This window comes from Castor canadensis, chromosome 14, assembly GCF_047511655.1.
Source record: "Castor canadensis chromosome 14, mCasCan1.hap1v2, whole genome shotgun sequence".
Lineage (NCBI taxonomy): Eukaryota > Metazoa > Chordata > Mammalia > Rodentia > Castoridae > Castor > Castor canadensis.
This window is the reverse complement of record NC_133399.1, coordinates 23,072,223-23,093,251: the sequence shown is the minus strand read 5'-3', so window position 1 is coordinate 23,093,251 and position 21,029 is coordinate 23,072,223. Positions and strand designations below refer to the sequence as shown.

Genomic DNA, 21,029 nt, shown 5'->3' with positions numbered 1-21,029 from the left:
ACTACTGATAGGAAACATACTTGTGATAGTCACTTCTCTTTCATTTGTTTAATTTGCAGAGAGTCATCTGGATTTTAATTTCACTGTTTAATGTGGTTAAAATGTACATAACACAATTATCATTTTAATCATTATAGTGCACAGAACAGTGGAATTAATTAGATTCACATTGTCATGTAATCATCACCATCAATCATGTTATGAAATATTTCTTATTCCCAAGGTGGAATTTTGTACAAACTTTTTAAATGTCCCCAGACTTACCCCTTCCTCGTGTCTCACATCATTTTACCATGAGAAATTAAATTAATCAAAATGCAAAAGTAATGTATGCAAGATGATAGCACTTACAAGTCTAGATGTTTAATGCTGATGTGAGTTCCAGCATACATTGCAAGTGAATAGTACAGTCCTGAGATTACTATTCTACTTTGGATCCTCCTCAAGGCACCTTTCATGTTACTGTTCCTCAGACTGTAGATGAAGGGATTCAGCATAGGAGTGACTACCGTGTACATCACTGAGGCTATTGTACCTTTCTGGGGGGAAGATAACATATCTGCAAAAAAGTATACACCAATGTCTGTTCCAAAAAATAAGCAAACAACTGACAGATGTGAGCCACAAGTGGAGAAGGCTTTATACCTCCCACCAGAGGAGGAGATTCTCAGAATAGAGGCAATGATTTTGCAGTATGAGTAAATGATCCCTGACATAGGAACAACACCAAATATGGAACCAAGAAGACAAAAGATTATGTTATTGGTTGAGGTGTCAGAAAAGCCAAGATTAACAACTTGAGAAGGGTGACAGAAGAAATTAGCAATGTCTACATCTTTGAAATAGGTAAATTGTAAGACGATCAAATTATGCAGCTGGGAATCCAAAATGCCAAACAAAAAACACATCAAAACTAAAAGGACACAGAGGCGAGGGTTCATGATGGTCGAATAATGCAAGGGGTGACACATGGTCAAAAACCAGTCATAGGACATCACAGTTAGGAGCAGGTCATCCATGCATCCAAAAATGGCAAAAAGAGACATCTGTGTTAGGCAACCTGCATAGGAAATGACTCTGCTGTTAGTTTGGATGTCCAAAATCATCTTTGGGATTGTGGTGGAAATGAAACAGATGTCAGCCAAGGCCAGGTTGGAGAGGAAGAAGTACATGGGGGTGTGGAGGTGGGAGTCAGAAATTACAGCCAGGATGATGAGTAGATTCCCAAGCACTGTGACCAGGTACATGGACAGAAAGAGCTCAAAGAGAATGGGCTGCAGTTCTGGATCGTCTGAGAGTCAAAGGAGATGGAATTCTGAGACCTGTGTTATATTTTGTGCTTCTATATTACTACGATACCTTTGAAGTTGAAAAGAAGGTTGGAAAAATGAAATAAGCAGATACCCAGAAATCTGTGTGTGCATATCTATGTATGAGTGTACATACTTAGGTATACATATATGTTTTCAAAAACATTTAAATGGCATCTCGAATATGTTCCCCAGGCTGGTTTGAATTACTGGGCTCAAATTATCTTCCTGTCTTCACCTCTCACGTTCTGGCACTACTGGTGTACTCCACTGCACCTAACTTTCTGTTCTTATTTTTAACTCAAGAACTCACAAGTGAGGTATGAACACTAGAGGGCCAGACACCTTCAACAATATTTCTTGGTTGTGACAAGCTTGAACTCCTTGGAATACTTCATTATTGGTCAATGTTATTCACTTTTATTCTCTTAATTTGGGGACTCTTAACTGACAGTGTTAGAAGATGACAAGTCATCCATAAGCACTTCAAAACAGCTCAGTTTTATGAGAATGAGCATAAGAAACATCTGAATGGAAAGGAAAATGAAATGTTCCCTACAATAAGAAAAAAATGCCATTAGAGTATTTTAAGGAGTAGTCAAATATACTTTATTTTTGAACAACTTTTATTCATTAAAATTTTATAAATACTATATTAGCTCTAGGACTATTTGTATCCTACATATAATTTGATGCTTCCTAATCAGAAAGCATTTTTATGACAGTTATCTCTCAGCTTTATTTTATCAGCATTGTTTTCTGGTTACTATCTCTCATCGTGTTAAGTGCTCACTCAACTTTGATTTGTCTTTTAAAGTTGTTTAATGGAAACATAAGAGGCCACGAATAGCCAAGGCAATACTCAGTCAAAAGAACAATGCTGGAGGTATCACGATATCTGACATCAAACTATATTACAAAGCAATAACGATAAAAACATCATGGTACTGGCACAAAAACAGACATAAAGACCAGTGCAACAGAATAGAGGACCCAGATATGAAGGCACACAACTATAACCAACTTGTCTTTGACAAAGGAGCTAAAAATATACAATGGAGAAATAGCAGCTTCTTCAACAAAAACTGCAGGGAAAACTGGTTAGCAGTCTGCAAAAAACTGAAACTAGATCCATGTATATCACCCTATGCCAATATTAACTCAAAATGGATCGAGGATCTTAATATCAGACCACAAACTCTAATGTTGATACAGGAAAGAGTAAGAAATACTCTGGAGTTAGTAGGTATAGGCAAGAACATTCTCAACGAAACCCCAGCAGCACAGCAACTAAGAGATAGCATAGATAAATGGGCCTTCATAAAACTAAAAAGCTTCTGTTCATCAAAAGAAGTGGTCTCTAAACTGAAGAGAACACCCACAGAGTGGGAGAAAATATTTGCCAACTATACATCAGACAAAGGACTGATAACTAGAATATATAGGGAACTTAAAAAACTAAATTCTCCCAAAACTAATGAACCAATAAGGAAATGGGCAAGTGAACTAAACAGAACTTTCTCAAAAGAAGAAATTCAAATGGCCAAAAAACACATGAAAAAATGCTCACCATCTCTAGCAATAAAGGAAATGCAAATTAAAACCACAGTAAGATTCCACCTCACCCTTGTTAGAATAGCCATCATTAGCAACACCACGAACAACAAGTGTTGGTGAGGATGTGGGGAAAAAGGAACTCTCATACACTGCTGGTGGGAATGTAAACTAGTACAACCACTCTGGAAAAAAAATTGGAGGCTACTCAAAACACTAAACATTGATCTACCATTTCATCCAGCAATATCACTCTTGGGGATATACCCAAAAGACTGTGACACAGGTTACTCCAGAGGCACCTGCACACCCATGTTTATTGAGGCACTATTCACAATAGCCAAGTTATGGAAACAGCCATGATGCCCCACCACTGACGAATGGATTAAGAAAATGTGGTATCTATACACAATGGAATTTTATGCAGCCATGAAGAAGAATGAAATATTATCATTCACTGGTAAATGGATGGAATTGGAGAACATCATTCTGAGTGAGGTTAGCCTGGCCCAAAAGACCAAAAATCGTATGTTCTCTCTCATATGTGGACATTAGATCAAGGGCAAACACAACAAGGGAATTGGACTCTGAGCACATGATAAAAGCGAGAGCACACAAAGGAGGGGTGAGGATAGGTAAGACACCTAAAAAATTAGCTAGCATTTGTTGCCCTTAACACAGAGAAAGTAAAGAAGATACCTTAAAAGCAACTGAGGCCAATAGGAAAAGGGGACCAGGAACTAGAGAAAAGATGAGATCAAAAAGAATTAATCTAGAAGGTAACACCCACGCACAGGAAATTAATGTGAGTCAACTCCCTGTATAGCTATCCTTATTTCAACCAGGAACAGTTGTTCCTTCCTATTATTGCCTATACTCTCTCTTCAACAAAATTAGACATAAGGGCAAAATAGTTTCTGCTGGGTATTGAGGGGGTGGGGGGAGAGGGAGGGGGCAGAGTGGGTGGTAAGGGAGGGGGTGGGGGCAGGGGGGAGAAATGATCCAAGCCCTGTATGCACATATGAATAATAAAACAATAAAAAAAATTAAAAAAAAACAACAACAACAAAAATAAAGTTGTTTAATATATAATTCCTATTCCTGGATTTGGTGAACTTCAAATTGTGATAAATATGGTTCATTTAAATGCATATAATCATGTCATCTCTAGCTAGAAATGTAGTATTATTGACATTGCACTGTCAATGCTTAAAGAATAATGACATATCAAGAAACTATTTAGAAAATTTAAAAATGTTAGGCAGGGTTTTTGTTTAGCCTCATAGTATATCACTAAGGTATCTCCTATTAGACTGGTATTTGTTTTCTTTTTCTCTGATTACATATTCTACAATGCCACATTAATAAAATTCAATTGTTATCTGATCATAATTTTCAATTTTCATTTGAAGATTTTGGTGCCAAGGATAGGCATCCAAAATGCAAATGCAATTTGGAAGGGTGTAACCTTCTTACACCTGGTGAATAGGGTTTCTTTGATGCTAATCCTGTTTTAGACGTTAACTGGAATTCCTTTACTTGCACTTGCAGAGATTACTTAGGTTCATTATTTTGTCATTGATTTAATTGCAAAAATATGAGAAATAAAATAACCATAGATGAACAGATGCCTCAACTATAAAATTGGGAGAGTAATTATATTATCTAATATGGATTATGTAGCAGAGATTTAAAGAAATCTTGAAAATTGTGTAGATTTGTGGTACTCAGTCTGATTTATCAAAATCTTTACCTGTGGATACTTAATACTTATTGATACTGGTCTTCACTCTAAGCAAATTTAATCAGAATCTCTGCATTGGACAAATTTGATTGTTATTTTCTACACCAAGATTGAGAATCTCAATCATAGAATATCTTGGCACTTAGAAAAAGTTGTATTAATATTACCTATTTGTATTGTCAACAACATCCATTACATGTATTAAAATATATCACATAACAATGTGTGATTCAAAATTAGCATAAGACACTAATTTCAATTATGAGTTATGAAACATGAGTTTATGTTTTATCTGCATGATTCCATTCTCCTTCACAACTATCCCTCAGTGCCATGGACTAGGGGCAGAATTTACTGTCTGTTTCTATGAAAAATTTTAACTTGTATATCTACATTTTCCAAAAATAGCTAAAAAACTTAAAGGTCATGTAAGCAATATATATCATAACACATAATTTCCCTGAAATGTATTACTTTACATTGACATATGATTTTATAATTTTCTGTGATTTATGTACATCAGCTTCAAATGCTTTAACTGAATAAAAGAATTATCAGAGGGTGGGATGTCATTTAAACTGTCAATTTATATTTAGGACAACCCTTTCAAAATGTGGGTGCCTCTCTCCATATCACTCAAGTGAAAATTTCTATGCAGCCTTAGGGTAGATGATAATTCTTTGACTTCCAACAGATGATGCATATTCAGTTTTAATACTACATTGTTGTTCAAATAAAAATCAGTCATTATTCTTAATATATAACCATCAAAACATCCTAACATTGCATCTATTAACAATCCTTCCATGAAAAAATCACCAATAAATTTCATATGCTATGGGAAAGGATATCTCCTTTTGGCTCTGATAGAAGAGACAGTCCCTAGGATGGGAATCAAGAAATGAATATTTTAATCCCAAGTCACTGACTTGCTACATATGCAGAATATTGTAAACCTCTCTATCTGTTTTAACTTACATATTTTATTGATAGGAAGAATAAGACACATCTCCACAACATAGATAGCACATTAAGTGGAGTTTGGGATGTGAAAATATTTGGTCATTGTGGTTTATTTTTTTGATCATTTGTCTGTTTCTTTTTGTTTATGTTGAGAAAGGGTTTCACTAAATACCCCAGGCTGGCTTCCAATTGCTATGTAGCCCAAGTTGGCCTCAAATTCATGATCCTCTTATTGCTTCAGCCTCCTATGTACTAGGATTAAAGGCACACACAACCACACTCAGCTTGTGGTCCCTTTAAAAGCCATACCAAATTCAACAACATGGAAATAGTGAGTTGTTTATAATTACAATTGTTAAAGGCCTTTGGAGGCTGGAATTCTATAAATCTAAAAATCTGTCTCATACCAGGCCTCCTTCTTTTTGTCTCCTTCTTGTACTTATACCCATGAAAATCTACAGTTTGTTTTTTTACAGAATACCAATTTACATACTTATTGCCTAAAAAGAAAACAATATGAGAAATCATCCAAACTATCACATTGTGATCAGAAAGTAGAAAACTCAATAGAGGACTAGAAAAACTGTACAGTTTTAATGTGCTGTTTTCTAGGGATCTTCTTATGAAAATATTGGAGTAAATTTGCCCTATGAAGTTTTAAAGTGATGTTTGTATAAATAATCAGGTGAATTGCTTTTTCTCTCTCTTCATTATTGGTGTATATTAATTGTACAAAGAGTTTCATTTTATTTTTATATGTGCATATAATATACTTTGATAAAATTCATCCCCTCTATTGTTTATTTTTTATGTTACTTGGGTTTGAACTCAGGGCTTCATGCTTGCTAGGCAGATGCTCTACCATCTGAAAGATGTCTGTAGTCCATTTTGCTATAGTTATTTGGTGTATTGAAGTCACACTGATTATGGGCAGTAATTGTGAACTATGAAGGATTCTCTTCAATATTTAATGGGATGTCCCCATTGTGTCAAATTAGATATTTGCTCTGGAGGAATCACAAATGCAATAAAGTTAGTTGTTCTTTCCCAAATACACCACACAGAGTTATATAAGGACAAAATGAAATGGCCTGTTACAGAAAATGGAAAATATGAAACTTTGGGTATTTTTGAAAGATATGAAGATTAGCCTTAAATTATCACTAATAATATCTTAATTTTATTTCGATTTAATTTTATTCATACAACACAAATAAAGCCCAAGCAAAGCACTCATTATCTGTTTTGTCCTTACGTGTGCACTTTTCTCTCGGTCTGCAATTGAGTGGGCAGATTTAAAAAATAAGGATTTTTGTTGGCAGTTGAAATGATATCTGGATTAGGAGCAAGAAAGAGATTTGTGCTGAATGATCATGTGACTACTCTTTCTGTGACCATTGCCTGTGATCTCAGCCATCTGTCCTACAGAAGATGGAGCAGGTGAAACACCTTATTCTTTCCTGTATTCTATCAGGAAACCCCAAAGAACACAGTGAACAAAGTGTTTCACTGTCAGGGAAGTGAAATTCCTGTTCAAAAATTTTTGCAGTACTGGGTTTGAACTGAGGGCCTTGTTTTTGATAGGAAAATGTTGTACTACTTGAGCCATGGCTCCAGCTCCTGTTTGGGTTTCTAATGAGATACATTGCCGGGATTTCCATAGCAATATGTTTCTGTTTATAATATGACAGCCTAGTTAAAGCATAGTTCACTTTTTTCCTACCTGGAAATTCTAGTCTTTTATGTAAAATGAAACAAGGTGGGCATAAAGACAAAGACAAACAGTATACCTATGTAATAAAACAAGCTACATAGAAAACATAACTCTGTGCTTGGCATTTAAGAACTCTCAATGATGATTTGTGATGTTATGCTTAATGTCATCTTCCTCACCTGTATTATCATTTTCTTAAAGCTTTTTGAATGCTTCCAAATCAATTTGGTTAAACCCATTTTCTCCTACTTGGCTGAAATGGCTAAGGGAAAAAGAATAAGTGTGAGAGGAGAGAAAATTTTTGGATGATATCTGGGGACTCAGCATCACAACCAAGAACACAAACTTTACAGTATTCATAATTGAAAATTTACATACTATTATCCTTCCATCTCTTTTGATAACCAAATATTCATATTTATCTTAATGATGAGGAAATCATAGTTCTGGTATTCTTCCCTTCATCCATACTCTCCCCCAGCTCTTACTGAGTAAGGATGCATGTCTGCTGCATCATAACCACAGGCTGAGGATCCAATCCCCCTTCTGTAGTTAAGTCTCGGGCTCTGTCTTCAGGATGGATATGACAATGGTTTGAGATTGGAGTTCGCTGACACAAGGGAAGAGGAATGACACAGATATGGTGCTGACTAGACTGGAAAAATCAAGAAAATGTCCAGAAGGCACAGGACTGATTATTGACTATTTTATGATCTTGAGGTCCTGTGCTGAGAGCATATAATTAGCTAAATTGCTCTGTGTTATCCAAGTCTCCAAGGACTTCCTATTATTGGTGGTTGCAGAAGAAGAAAAACATCCCTTAAAGGTTGTGGTCTTTTCTTTTACCTAGAAGAAAGATTATATGTAATATACACCTTTTCCATGTCTTTCCTTACTAACACAAATTGATTATACAAGTTAATGAGATTCAGTGTGACATTTTCATGTGTGCATTCATCATGTTACATACTCTTGACCTCTAAGCACCAACGCCTGTCCCCAGTACTTAAAATTCTTCTTTCATGTCTACTCTCTTTACTTTCCTCAGATGAGAGAGAACATATGGTTCTAGTCTTTCTGGGGCTGTGTTATTTATTCAAAAATCCATTTTCATTTTTTATCCATTGCTTTTTGTGGTAAAATATACATAACATATAAGAATTTCTTGATTTTTTCTAGACACAATTCACTGACTTTGATGATTTACACATGGGTATGTCACCATTAATACTATCTACCATCAGAAAACACTTTATCTTCCTTTTTGTGTCAGCACTAGGGTTTGAGCTCAGAGCCTCATACTTGCTGGGCAGATACTTTTACTGCTTGAGCCACTCCACAAGCCCTTATATGTGATGGGTTTTTTTAAAAATAGGATCTCTTGAACAATTTGCCCAGGGTGGAGATCAGGAGGATCTGATCTCCTGAGTGCTAGGATTACAGGTATGATCAACCAGCAGTAGGCCTATATTTTATATTCTTAAACAGAAAATCCATACCTATTTAAATGTATTCCAATTCTTCTTTAAGCCCAACCTTGGATCTCTCCATCCTGCTCTAAAACAAGATAAAGAATTTAAATGCAAAACTTGAAAAGTATTATGACTAAGGAGGCTGATTTACATATGTACATGTTTACTTTTCTCATGTTCCAAATTTTCTTTCCAATGGATGCCACAGTTTCTGAGATTAAACTCTTCTGCTGTAGATCCTTCTAAGGGGGCTTTAAAGATCTCATTCCTCAGGCTGTAGATAAAGATTTAAGAATATGGGTGAATACTTTGCATACAACTGAGGTTACTTCCCTATTTCTGGTGAGTATGGTGTAACTATTATAAAATATATTCCATAGCCTTTTTTTCCATTAATTGATTTTTAAATTTTAGACCAGTATATTTGCTTTTTAAACCCTTTAACCCTATGTCTTTCATTTGTATACAAATTGTGGATTTTTTCTTTTTCTTTTGTTTGATTCTTTTATGAATTTATTAGCATATTATAGTTGTACCAGTGGTACATTGTGACATTTACAAAAGTGCTTACAATGTATCTTAGATTCATCTTCTCCATCTTTCTTTGTTATCCACCTCTCCCCTTTCTTACAGTAGTTTCTATTTTCATATTTATTGTTCTATTTTCATATATGAACACCTATTTCTTCCACCATATTCACCCTCTTTCACCCTTTCATTATGCCTTCTCTCCTGCCACTGGTACCAACCCCTGGACAGGACATGTTTTAGCTTCCTATTCTTTATTTTCTAAAAAAGATATTTTTTGTTTGTTTATGATGGTTATACAAGGAGTTTCAATGTGACATTTTCATATATACATGCATATGTTTATGTTTACATGTTTATGTATGTATCATACACTGAATTGTTTCATCCCCTCCATTATTCCCCTTGTTAGCTTAATCCTCTTCTTATGGTCATTTCAACAAAAATTGTGGATGTTTTCAAGTGTCATATATTAGTTTCTTTGTCAGTAGCTCATATTCATAATTCAGTGAGTTTTCTTTGTGATAGTTCCATACATATATATGGTGTTTTTATTGTACTCACCACTGTATTACTTTCTTAAACCCCTCACCACTTTTTTTTACAATTTCCTTATTTTATTTTCATATATTCATATAACATACTATGATTGTCTTCACCCTCATCTTCCTCTTCCAGAAAATATGTAAAGTTCAGAGTTATGTAGACAGAAAAGGCTTTGTAATTCTCATCTGATGAAGTGATTTCTAAAACCAAGGCAATTATTTTATAATATGAGAAAAATATTCATGAAATATGTAGAAATATGTAGAGATGGAAACAGAAAATTCGTATTACATTACTGGTAAAAACGTTAGAATAGGCAGTATTAAGAAGTTGAGAAGGGAAACAGAAATTAGCAATTTCCACTGTCTTGAGTTTGGTAAACTATAATCCAGTCATTTTTGTAGCAGCAATTACAAAAAAGCTAACAAAATATGACAAAACTAAGAAGTAACAGAGGATAGGGCTCATGATAATTGGGTAAGGAAGGGGATGAAGATGGCCAGAAAAAGGTAATGGGCCAACATAGTTAGAAAAATATTATCTATGTATCCAGAAAGGATAAAACGGACATCTGCATCTAGAAACTCTGGTAGATGGGTCTTCTATCCAGATGCCCGTGGTTCACACTTGTAATCCTGGCCACTTGGGAGGCCAAGACTGGGAGAGTCACAAGGAAAATAGTTCCTAGGACAGCATCTCCAAAACAACCAGAGAAAACTGACTGGAAGCATGGTTCCAGTGAAAGAGCTCCTGCTTTGTAAGTGTGAAGCCCTGTGTTCGAATCCTGGTCTCACCAAAAATGAGAAAAAAAGGATGGCTCTTTTGTGAGATCGGATAGTCACAAGCATTCATATTTGGAACTGTGGTGCAGATGAAAGAGATGTCAGTCAAAGATAATTCACAGAAGAAGACATGTAGATGTGGAGTTGGGAGTCAAAACTGACAGGATCATGAGCAAGTTCAAAAGCATCATCACTAGGTACATTGTCTGAAACAATCCAAAGAGGTCAGCCTGCCAGTCTTGGTAGTCCAAGAGTCTCATGAAGTGGAATTCTTCAAATATTTGTTTCTATATTGTTGGGGCATACTTTAAAAGAGCAAACTGCCCTTTATTAATTAGAATGCTCATTATTTGTGTGTAAAGCATAACATCTTAGAAACACAAATATCAAGAAAAACAGCTTTACTGGAAGACTTAGAGACAATTCTGTCTTTCACAGACATGATTAACAAAAGTATGACCACTTATTATTTGATAATTTGATGAATAATTTTAAATATCTACATTCCTTACCAGGAGACTAAATATCTTCTTATAAAACATTAAGAGTTTTTAAAGATCATAATATACAAAGCTTTTTTTTGAACTTATTTTTGTCACTTTGACAAAATACCTTAGATGAAGAACTTAAGGGATGAAGGATTTATTTTGGATCACAGTTTCAGTCAATGTTCCTTGGTTCCATTGATTCTGAATCCTCTGTGAGGCCAAACATTACGTCAGTCAAAGTGTGGGGAAGATGCTAATCAGCTCATTGCTGACAGGAAGCAGATACACAGAACTAGATACAGTACACAAGGGACTGTCCCCACTAACCTCCAGCGAGGACCCACTTCCTCAAGTTTCTAGAACCTTCTAAAGCTGTGCCAGCAGGTGGACACTAAGCCTTCGATGAGTGAGCCTTTTTTGAGAACTCTTCATTTTCAAAGCATGATATTTCATCCCTAACATCAAGAGGCTCAAGCCCATTTCACAATACAAAATGCATTTATTTCTTCTCCAAGATCTAGGATACCTTTGAAACAGAGCAAAGGTGGAACAAATGAAGCAAAGATGTCTCTTTGTATGTGCAGTCCTCTGTATATAACTTTTATTCTGTTTTTCGTAAGTGCATTAGTTGTGTAAAGGGGTTCCACTGTGACATTTCCACACATGCATGTAAGATACTTTGACCCTCATTACTCTTTCTTCTCCCCTTTCATTTTGTACAATATTTAATGGACTTCATTATTCTATTTTCATACATGCACATAATGTCATTTGATCATGTTTTGAATTCAGGTATTCTCAAATTAAGCATTTACCTCTGTGTTCCAAGTCTTTGAGTACCAGTACTGATTTGTGACAAACTATTTTGCTTAGAACGCTTTCTGTAATGGTTTCTGTGTTATCTGCATCCTTCTACTCACACCTACTTCAGTCTAGAGACACTAAACTGAGCAAAGAACACTCAACATAACATTTCAATAATCACAGTTAAATATTTCCCACTCATTCAAGACAGTGCAAAGAATATGTAATATCCTTCCCTGTTTAAGGAAAAATATTCTTAAAGAAAATTAAGAAATTTATGTACATGTTTCTTTATTTTATTCAAATGTAGTGGTGTTAATTTAAATACACTAAAGTATTTATAAATACTCAGAACTAGAACAGAGGTATCTGCATATTAAATTAAGGCTGAGAGTCCATGGGCAGAGCTTGTTTTCATGTGCCAGTTACCTATTAGGGGAACCTTTTGATTTCCTCTATCAAGAATATACATGAGAGGGAGATGGGGCAAGATGGCAGATTGTTGACAGTCCTAACCCCAGTGGCAAATAACTACCCCAAAGAAGGAAGACACTGAGGACCCCAAAAGACACCCAGGAGGTCCCATAACCAGGAAGAAGCAGAGCTGCCTTTGAATTCACAGAGAAGCAACTAACTTCAGGAAGAATGGCTAGCAGATCAGAACTCCCGATCCCCTGCCACTGAAGCTTTTCTGTGTCTCCACTCCACTGTGCTCCTTGCTCTGCAGTAAGGCTTTCCAAACACAAAGGGAATCTGAGCAACATGTTCAGCCCACACCTACTGACTTTGTTGTCTGGTGCCTGCAGCAGCTGCCTGATGGGCTCTTGGAAGCCTGTGCCACTACACATGCAGAGACTGGGCACCCACAGGTGCCAGAAAGCACATGTCCACTGACTTTGCTCTCCTATGCTGGCAGAGGCTGCTAGAAAGCCTGCACCACTGCACAAGTTGACACAGGGTTCCACCACTCCATGAGTGCCAAAAATCACAAGCCCACCAACTTTGTTCTCCAGTTCCAGCAGAGGCTACTAGAAAGCCTATGCCACTGCACAAGTGGACACTGGGCCCCACTGCTCCATGGGTGCCAGAAAGTACAAATACATTGGCTTTGTTCAGCCACCCTGGCAGAGGCTGGTATACAGAGCTCTAGGAAGAACATGCCACTGGCTAGTGGCCACTGGATCCTGCTGCTGTGCAGAAGCCAAGCTGCTATACAGGCCTCCTGGAATCCTGTGCCCTTACATAAGTAGGCCCCAGAATCCTTGGTACCTTGCAGGCAGCAGAAGGCAAAATGCACTGGCTTTGCTACCTCACAGACACCATTAACTTGCTACTCAGCACAGGAAACCCACTGCAACAGTTGTGGGAAATGATGAGGGAAACAAAGTCACCTACACCATTTTCACAGGAAGCAGGAAGTTTATTATGGTAGCAGACTCAGGAGAGATAATTTCTCAAAACCCTGAGCTCCAATCTGTGTTAAGGGCTGGGTTAAATAAAATGCCTCTCCAGAGTTGGCTTTTCTTTGTCTACTTGTGATTTTATTATAAGTAAAGTGAGATGTTCTGGTAATATGCCAGGCAGCAGATGGGGGAGCAGTTGTGAACTTGGCAATGGCAGCAGTGGTACCAGAAGTGGAAGTAGCAATTGAAAATTCCATAAAAGGCAGAGAGACAGTGGCCAGAAGTGGTGGGATGCAAAGGCAGTATGGAATATCAAGGGTATTGGGGATATATAAAAGCTGAGAGGAGGCAGAAGATGGAAGGGTGTGAAGAGTCAAGTGTGAAACACTGTAAGCCCAGGTTGCTAGAAGAGTTTCTGTGAGTTGCAAAGTCTTAAAGTCTGAGGATCCTAATAACCAAAGTTCAAGATCTATAAGGCTCTCCATGTGTATGAATATGTCAACATATTTTCCTTGTTGACATGGGCGGAATAAACTAATACCACATTTGTGGTCAATGACAGTGTATGATTATGTATATTTAAACAATATTTATAAAAATTTGAAGTTGACCAAAGACAAATATATAAGTTAAAAAATATGTTTTATCTTGTTTTTTAACTTGTGTAAAAAAAAACCTAAACATTGTGTGTAATAATTAGGTAACTTACAATGTTTTGATATGTGTATATATTTTGTAATATATAAGTAAGGTTAAACATTTATATTTTCTCAATCATCTTTTCTTTATTTGAAAGACTAAAATTAAGTGAGCACTTTCATGTATGAAATAGGCAAATAAGAAACAATGAAAGATGAATCCCATGGAAGATAAAAGGAATATTACAAATCTTTCTGATTCTGAACCAGCTAAGTTTAATTTAGTGTTCAAATCTTCTAATCCATGGATTTATGGAGACTATAAATAATCTAAATGAAGGAATTCATGTCTTTGTCTTAGGATTGCTTTAATATCCTTTTTTGTTTTACAAAAAAAGATTTCTTTATGATATTTTATAGGTGTATAGTATACTTCAATTACATTTGCCCCACATCACCCTCTATGATCCCTTCCACCATTCACTGGTTCCTCCCCTCAAATAGCAAATCATATCCTTTGTATGTTCATGTTATTTCGTTTGTTTGTTTGCTTGTTTTTAGGTTTAGATTATGCATGTGTAAGAAAACGTGATGTGTGTCTTTCTGAGTATGGATTATTTCACTTAAGATGATAATCTCCCCTCCCATACATTTCCTACAAATGGCATAATTTCATACTTCTTTATGGCTGAGTCATACTCCATGGTATATGCTCCATAATTTATTTATCCATTTATCCATTTTGGAGACATGGACTGATTCCATGACTTGGATTTTGTAAATTGTGTCACAGTAAACATAGGTTTTCCAGTATCCCTATTGTATGCTAACTTTGATTCCTTTGTGTATACACTTAGCAGTGATACTGAAGGACCATATAGTAGTTTTATTTGTATTTTTTGAGGAACCAATGTACAGATTTACAAAGTAGCTGCAGTAATTTTTTAAATGGCAGATTAGAAACACCTTGCACTTTACTGGGTCTTCATGAATCTCAACCCAAAGTGCGAGATTCATAGTTCAGTGAGAGTTGGGTGTCAAAGAAAAACAAGGGAAGGCAATATTAAACAGTGAACAGAAACTGCAGGGAAACCAGAGATATTGAACTTAATTTCCAATAATTATAATGATTTTGTCACAGGAAAGGCTATTTCTTCATGCCCATATCATGTTAAGACATTATTATGTATTTTGCTGTGATCATGGACTTATTTCTAATGTTCTTAGTGTTCTAGCAGTTGAGTGTTTCTAAAACAGGTGTTATAGAAGGAGATGGAAAGCAAAAGAAACCCAGTAATGAAAGGGTTCTTGATTATTGGGTTTGTTACAACTCTATTAGAAATAGAGCTAATGTGTTTGGACCTCAAGTGAGAAATTTTACTTTTAATAACTTGAATTTCAAATATAGACAAAGTAGCAATGCCTGTTTGTTTCTTTTTCATAATCATAGGTGTTAAAGCAATATCAAAGCACAAAATATAACACATTTCAGAATTTCATCTCATGGGACTCTGAGAAGATTCAAAATTGCAGCTCATCCTCCTTGGACTGTTCCTGTTTATACACATGGTCACAGTGATTAAGAACCTGCTCAGCATCCTGGCCATCAGGTGTGACTCCAACCTTTACACCGCCATGTACTTTTTCCTCTCCAACTTGCCATTGCCTGATATCTGATCATCAAAGTCCTAAAGATGATTGTGAACATATGAACTCATACCAGAGTCCTCTCCTATGTGGGCTGGCTGTCACAGATCATTTTTGGAAATATGTATGATGTGCTTCTAACTGTGATGGCCTATGACCAGTTTGGGGGGCTGTATGTCATCTCCTGCATTATCAAATCATTACAAACACACTCCTCTGTGTATTCTTATATTTGGTGTCTTGAATGGTTGGCATTTTTGAGTTCTGGTTGCACAATTTGATTGTCTTGCAATTTACATACTACAAGGATGGGGAAATTTCTAATTCTTTTTTTGGCAGTACTGGGATTTGAACTCAGGGCCTCACACTTGCTAAGCAGGAACTTTACCACCTAAGACACAAAACCAGTCCTGCTTTGTGTTAGGTATTTTTGAGAAAAAGTCTCAAGAACTATTTGCCTAGGCTGGCCTTGAACCATGATCCTCCTGATCTCTGCCTCCCAAGTAGCTAGGGTCACAGGCATGAGTCATTTGTACCAGGTTCTACTTTTTTTGTGATCCTTCTCAACAGTTTAATATTAACTGCTCTGAATCATTCACCAAAAACATAGTCACATATTTTGTGGGTATTTAGTTTCTTTCCCATCCTACATTTTTCTCTTACTGTAAAATGATGTCCTCCATTGTGAGAATCAAGTCATCAAGCGTGAAGTATAAAGCTTTCTCCTGTGGGTCTCACTTCTCTGTGTCTGCTCATTGTATGGAACAGTTATTGGAGTGTACCTTGGATCAGTTGTATCAATTCTCCTAGAAACAGTGCAATGGCGCCGTTAATGTATGCTATGGTGAACCCAATGCTAAATCCCTTTGTCTACAGCCTTGGAACATTAAAATTGCCCTGATGAAGCTGCACATCAAATCAATCTAATCTTCTTACCTCTTCCAACCTTTCTGTAGTGTTGGTTGGTAAGCCAACCATCCAGACCTGTAAATCCTGCCTTCTGAGTCACATTACTTTTGTGATTTCATAGTTATTCTATTTTATCTCTGAGCACTGATTCCTTTAGTTTGTCTTTAAATTTTGTAAGCACGCCTGAATTCACACAATTGGGAGTTATGTGTGAATACTGATGTGCACATGCTTTTTGCATCATTAACATCACAACTCAATTAGTGGACCCCTATCAAGGTACCCTGATCAATGACCCTGGCTTCCAAGTTCAATGCTATACTCTCTTTTATATATTTAAATTTAACATCTCCTTTGGAAGTTCATATGTATTTTTATTAAAATTGCGTGAAAAGCTATCAAGACAGGTTATATTCAGGTACCATATGACTGTTCCTCAAGTGTGACCTTTATGGGAATTGCCTTGGGAGTGGTGATTTATTGATGACTGCATCTCATCCCACAGCTCTGATTTAGATGAATCTGATCAATTATGAGGTTCACAAAGCTTTAGCGAAGGTTCATTTTCTGGCTACTAAAATCACAAACCTCAAATGCGCAGGTTAGCAATGAGCTTATTTTAGGTGCACATGAGATAGTTTTCTTCAATATGTTCTTTAAATGCATTGTCCTTCAACACTACACAGCTTGTATGCCTTTTACATAATTGTATTTCTGCTCCAATATCACCCTTCTATAGTTCTCTTTTGATGGTTTGTAGGCACTCTTAAAATCAATATCCTCTTTTAACCTGAATTGATTGTTACACATTTTCACTTGTGTTCATTGTATTTTATTTCCTGGTAAACATAGTATATTTTAGTACTCCTTTTGCACCCTTGAAACATATGTGTTTTGAGGCTTGATTTACTTAAGATATTTGTGATCACAATCTTCTTATTTTTCTTTTTTCTTGAAGTCATCATCTAATCAATTGCTTCTATGCAATTCTCCCTATTAAAATAACAAGTTTATTTCTATTTTTGACCCTAAGTGATAAATCTTAACATATGGAAAAAGCATATATTATGAATTGTCTGGAATTGAAATTCTTCAAAATTTTCTCAAGAAATAAAGCTGTTTTAAATATGTACCTGTGCTCAGATGTTCAATTAAACAGTCAGTGGTGTTCTCATATTTCCAGGTTGTTGTATGACTGTAGTAGTGCCTGAGGATTATTGTCGACAATTTCATTGTATATATATTAAACTTTTTCTTCTTTACATTTACTCTAAGATTGCAAAGGTCCATGTCATCAGCCACAGGAAGCTATTTTTTCATCTAATGAAACTATAAGAGTAGAAACCATGTTAATTTTGGGTGATTTTGGAAAGCAATTGTGGACTGCAAAGCATATATATTGAGTCTCCCATGGGAAATAATTTGTTGGAAATGTCAGTTTTTCCTATATATCCATTACTGTGGAGTAATACTTATCACAATATTTGATCATTTCTCCTGATGCAGGTTTTTAATTAAGTCCCCTACTATCATAACACTGTAGATGTGGAATTTAAATATAACATGTTTTTTATCATGCTAAAGATCACACATTCTTTAAAATCAGGTTGCTTATGAATTCCTAGGATGCACACACCTTGATAAGTGGGGCAGCAATGCTGTCTTCTCATGTTACATTGTAGATTTTTCTAAGTAATGATTTGTTTTTCCTCTTTTATTTGATGAGTTGAAAGAGTTTCGTGATGTATTAATTACTACAATGCATGGAAAGAGTGAAGTTCAACAAATATTGTTGTGGAAACCTCTGCTTGTGACAGGTAATACAAATAACAGAAAGAATGTGGGATTCTTGGACTGCTCATTACCCATTTATTGGTTCCTGTTTATATTAACAGGACCTATTTTTCATTCCAATCTTTCTTTAAGTGTGTATTCATTGTTCAGTGGAATTTCTATAGATGGTCCATGTATTGGATCTTAAACTAGAGAACTTGGGAAACTCACAACTCCTCTGTGAGCTTCAGAGCTCTCAAGAACTCTGAAATAAAGTGCACTAACGTATTTCTCTAACATCATTCAATGATACATGTAATTTGTGATGAACTATTCAAATGATAGCTTTCTGTCAATGGTCCCACCTGTAATTACACTAAGCAACCTACTTTTAAATGTGCATTCCAGAAATTCATAAGTAACTGATATTAAAGAATGTGTACTTATTACCATGACAGAAAACATGTTGCATTTAACTTTAACATCTATGGTGTTATGATATCATAATTGAAAACCTGTATTAGGAGATATAATCAAATATAGTGATCAGTATTTAGTCCATTGCAATGGATATGTAGGAAAAAGTGACATTACCAACAAATTATTGCCCATGGGTGACCCAACATATAGGCTTTGTAGTACAAATTGCTTTTCAAAATCAGGTAAAAATTACAATGTTTTGAACTCTTATGTCCTCACATTCTTCATTTTTAATGGTACTTAGGTTGAGAAAAAATGACACAGAACAGATAATATACACATCTGACAAAAATTTAGTAAATCTGAATATAATGAACGTCATCATCTACTGAATTATTGAGGCATCTCAGTTAATTATTTAAACTTGAATAATGCTTTATTCTTAAGAGGTGAGAAGTCATCATATTTTTGTCCTTACACAATGAGTCCTTGATGAGATTAAGAGGAGACAATCAATATCAAAAGAGAAAAAATTTAAAAATTCCTCAGTGACTAGATTAATAAATGAAATAATCTATCCAATGATTTAAAGTGATTCTGAGTATATATGTTCCAAATGTTGATTCACACATTCGCATGAAAATGCTATTGATAATAAAAGGACAGATAGGCCCAGATACAATAACAGTGGGTGACATTAACACCAAGTTTTATCATTAGATAGATCACCCAGACAAAAGTCAAAATGAGAAAACATTGATTAAATGAACTTAAGTGATATCAACAGAATATTCCATTCAACATCAGTAGAATTCTCCACTGCAGTACATTAACTTTCTCAGAAATAGATCATATTTTATACTGCATACAAAAATTAGGCATGGATCAAGTGGTAGAGTGTCTACCTAGACAAAGGAGGCACTTACAGCTGTGCTGCACTGGGTCTACCTGGCTTGTTAAGATGGGGAGCCACCAAATTTTTGGACTGACCTTGAACCATAATCCTCCTGATCTCTACCCCTGAAGTAGCTGGGATTACAGACATGAGCCATTGTGCCTGGCCTTGTTATTCTTGTTATTACTCTCTCTTTAAATTATAATTGTTTTTAAATATAACCCTTCTAAGGTAGAGTATACAACCATAGTAAAAATTGGATTCCTTGATTCATGTGGTTGCTTAAGCCAGTAATCCTGCCCATATCAGCAGTATGATTCTGGTGTGAGGACTTGTAAAATGGATGGTTCACACACACCTTATTTGGCAAAGACACATACAAATTGAGAGAAAAGTTATAGCAATAGTATTCAAAGCAAATGGAAGAACAAATCAAGCAGGAGAATATCTACATTCACATCTGAGAAAGCAGACGTCAATAGAAAATTAGTCAAGATACAAAGTGTGGCATTACACATATATTATCCATCAAGAAGATAGCACCAAATGTTTGGGCTTCCAACTTCTTTTTTATTAGTATATATTCTTTATACAGGGGGGATTCATAGTGACAATTTTGATTAGACTTATAGTGTACGTTAGTTACATTGCCCCCTTTGTTTCTCCCCCAACCTCCCCATCCTGTCCCACTTAAAGCAATTATGAGAGGTTTCTTTGTTTTACTTCATATAGGTATATCCTTTATCTTCACATATTATGTTTTATGTTATTGATACTCTATCACTCTCTTTTTCTTCCCCTCTTTCCCCAAGTTCCATATAGTAGTTCCACATTTACAAATGAGATTGTAAATTATCATGTGTTTTTTCTTATATATGTTTATCTTTTGGATCAATCTTCCATGAATGAGACAAAAGCAGGCTTTATGTTTCTGAACCTTGCTTACTTCAATTAACACGCTGTCCTCCAACTGCATCCATTTACCTTGAAATCACATATCACTATTCTTTATGGCTGAGTAATACTCTATTTTGTATATATACCACACTTTCTTGATCCATTCACAGTTTCAGTATACTTGGATCACTTCCAAAGGTTGGCTATTGTGAACAGTGCTCTGGGAAAATCAGTACACACGTGTCTATATTGTATCCTGTCTTATATTTCTTTGGGTAGATACCCAGGAGCAGTATCTCTGGATCATATGGCAGTTCTATCTTTATCTTTTTGAGGAATCTCCATACTGCTTTCCATAGTGATTGTACTAATTTGTATTCCCAAAAACAGTGTGTAAGGTTTCCTGTTTTAAGGCATCCTTGCCAGCAATTGTTGTTATTGCCCTTGAGTATGGCCATACTAAGTGGTATGAGATGAAATCTGGGTTCAGTTTTGATTTGCATCTCTTTATAACCAGGAAAGGTGAATATTTCTTCATGTAT

General features: G+C 35.7%; 1 protein-coding gene across 1 annotated transcript; it reads right to left on the bottom strand.

Annotated features, from left to right (window-relative positions):
- Window positions 1-347: 347 nt before the first annotated feature.
- Window positions 348-12,753, bottom strand: LOC109676446 (olfactory receptor 7E178-like). Its single transcript, XM_020152857.2, is given in 3 exon segments — window positions 348-1,359; window positions 7,774-7,940; window positions 12,541-12,753. Coding segments are annotated over 3 exon segments (1,392 nt in total).
- Between the last annotated feature and the right edge of the window lie 8,276 nt (window positions 12,754-21,029).